Source organism: Octodon degus, unplaced genomic scaffold, assembly GCF_000260255.1.
Source record: "Octodon degus isolate 3935 unplaced genomic scaffold, OctDeg1.0 scaffold00017, whole genome shotgun sequence".
Taxonomy (NCBI): Eukaryota; Metazoa; Chordata; class Mammalia; order Rodentia; family Octodontidae; genus Octodon; species Octodon degus.
The window spans coordinates 13351233-13353590 of NW_004524593.1; the positions used below are offsets into that span (position 1 = coordinate 13351233).

General features: G+C 40.8%; 2 protein-coding genes across 3 annotated transcripts in view; both read left to right on the plus strand.

Annotated features, from left to right (window-relative positions):
- Pld5 (phospholipase D family member 5) overlaps positions 1-2358 on the plus strand; it is a 427280-nt gene that overhangs the window by 219873 nt on the left and 205049 nt on the right. The window lies entirely within an intron of this gene.
- Positions 7-2112, plus strand: LOC105741609 (putative tRNA pseudouridine synthase Pus10). The gene has a single exon (XM_023710316.1). It carries the CDS (start codon positions 339-341, stop codon positions 1191-1193), a length of 855 nt encoding a protein of 284 aa, XP_023566084.1. The 5' UTR covers positions 7-338; the 3' UTR covers positions 1194-2112.

The following is a 2358-nucleotide window of genomic DNA, read 5'->3' on the forward strand; positions in this document are numbered from 1 at the left end:
GGAAGTTCCAAATCCACCTCCCAAGAAAATTAGGCTACAAGACTTGGAAGATGGAGTTGATAATCTGAGTCAAAATGGAGAGGGCCAGAGCTCTGTAACTGATGATGGAAGTGTTGGCTCTAAGAGCTCAAATTTACCTGTCTGCAATGTTTGTCTAGGAATACTTCAAGAATTCTGTGAGAAAGAGTTCATTAAAAAGGTATGCCAGAAAATTGAGACCTCGGGGTTTGAATTCACCAACTTGATGTTTTCAGTCTCCTTCCCACCACAGGTATTGGTAAGAGAGGCTGTGACTGAATTGCCTATAGCATGCAGCATGGTTGCTGGTAAAACAGGAAATGGGAAAGCAGAGTTTGTCGCTGGGGAGAAGTGATGTAGTTCAGTTAAAAGAAGCCTACAAATGGATAATGCACCCCTTGTTTTCAGAGGAACTGGGTGTTCCCATCGATGGAAAGAGCTTATTTGAAGTGAGTGTGGTCTTCGCTCACCCAGAAACAGTTGAGGATTGCCACTTCCTAGGTACAGTTTGCCCAGATTGTTTCAAGCCAGCCAAAAACAAACAGTCAGTGTTCACTAGAATGGCAGTTATGAAAGCTTTGAATAAGATAAAAGAAGAGGAATTCCGCAAGCAGTTTCCTTGTCCTCCAAACTCACCAAAGGCTGTATGCACTGTTCTTGAAATTGAATGTGCTCATGGTGCTGTTTTTGTAGCTGGGAGATACAATAAATACTCCAGAAATCTACCCCAAACTCCTTGGATAATTGATGGAGAAAGGAAGCTGGAATCTTCAGTGGAAGAATTAATTTCAGACCATCTACTGACAGTATTTAAAGCAGAGAGTTTTAACTTTTCATCCTCTGGAAGAGAAGATGTCGATGTGAGAACCTTAGGAAATGGAAGACCCTTTGCAATTGAGCTGGTAAATCCTCATAGAGTATACTTCACTTCACAAGAAATTAAAGAACTTCAACAGGAAATTAATAAATCATCCAACAAAATCCAAGTACGTGATTTGCAACTTGTCACAAGAGAAGCAATAGAGCATATGAAAGAAGGTGAAGAAGAAAAGACCAAGACCTATAGTGCCTTAATATGGACTAATAAAGCAATACAGAAGGAGGATATTGAATTCCTAAATGATATAAAGGACCTAAAGATTGACCAGAAGACACCTCTACGTGTTCTTCACTGAAGGCCCTTGGCTGTGAGAATGAGAGTCATTCACTCCATGGAGACGCACTTCGTGGATGAGCACCATTTTCGCCTCTGTCTGAAGACCCAAGCTGGAACCTACATTAAAGAGTTTGTACATGGTGACTTTGGGAGAACCAAGCCAAACATCGGCTCTCTGATGAATGTGACCGCAGACATTCTTGAACTAGATGTGGAGTCTGTAGATGTTGACTGGCCACCTGCCCTGAATGACTAGCTTTGGTCTCTGGAGACGAGTAGGGTTTTCCTAGCGTGATGTGGACATCCATGCAGCATACCTGTAAAATGGCTGGTTACCCACCATAACGGTGTCTTGGAAACCATTTGGATCATGTTGATCTATTTTTACAATTTGTTGTAACACCTCAGGACCTATCTATCTGTATGTGTGTGTATTTTTTGTTAAACTGTTCTAAGGATGTCTGTGACTTCTCATTCCTGCTTTCACCTTCACAAAAGCTATGAGTAACAAAAACATTCTCCCTCTTTTTTATAGAGAAGTACATAAGCAGGAAACATTTTGTTAAGTGTCCACATGATTTCTCTTCACCTTAGATATACCACCTTTAAATTCATATTCTAAATTTTAGGGCTGGGGAGGTGGCTCAGTGGAATAAGTGCTTGCTTGGCAAGCACAAGGTCCTGAGTTTGATCCCTGGTACTACCAAAAAACAAATTTTAAAAATTTGTGAAAGTTATAATATTTTGAACATCTTATAATAGCTTAAGATATCAAATGCAAATCTGACATTAATATTTTTCCTTATGAGCATCAGGTAAACTATTACCAATGAAAATACTTGTGACTGTGATTTATCACAAATTATGATATCAAATTACTTTTTAAAAAATGTATTTAGTACAGAGTCTACGGGATCTCACTACATAGATTGGACTCGCAGTGATCCTCCTGTTTTCAGCCTCCCAAGGGCTGGGATTGCAGGTGCGCACCACCATACCTAGTCTCAATCGCTGTGTCATCGTGCCCTAGGGGCGGGGCTGGCCTGGCACACCGGGGATTGAATCCCAGCAGCTACGTTTTGCCTAACCAGGTGCTTTAGTCCACTGAGCTATCTGGCTGGCCCTTCAAATTAATATTTTTGACAGTCTAAAATTACCAGTACATGTTTCTTCTAGAGGGAAAA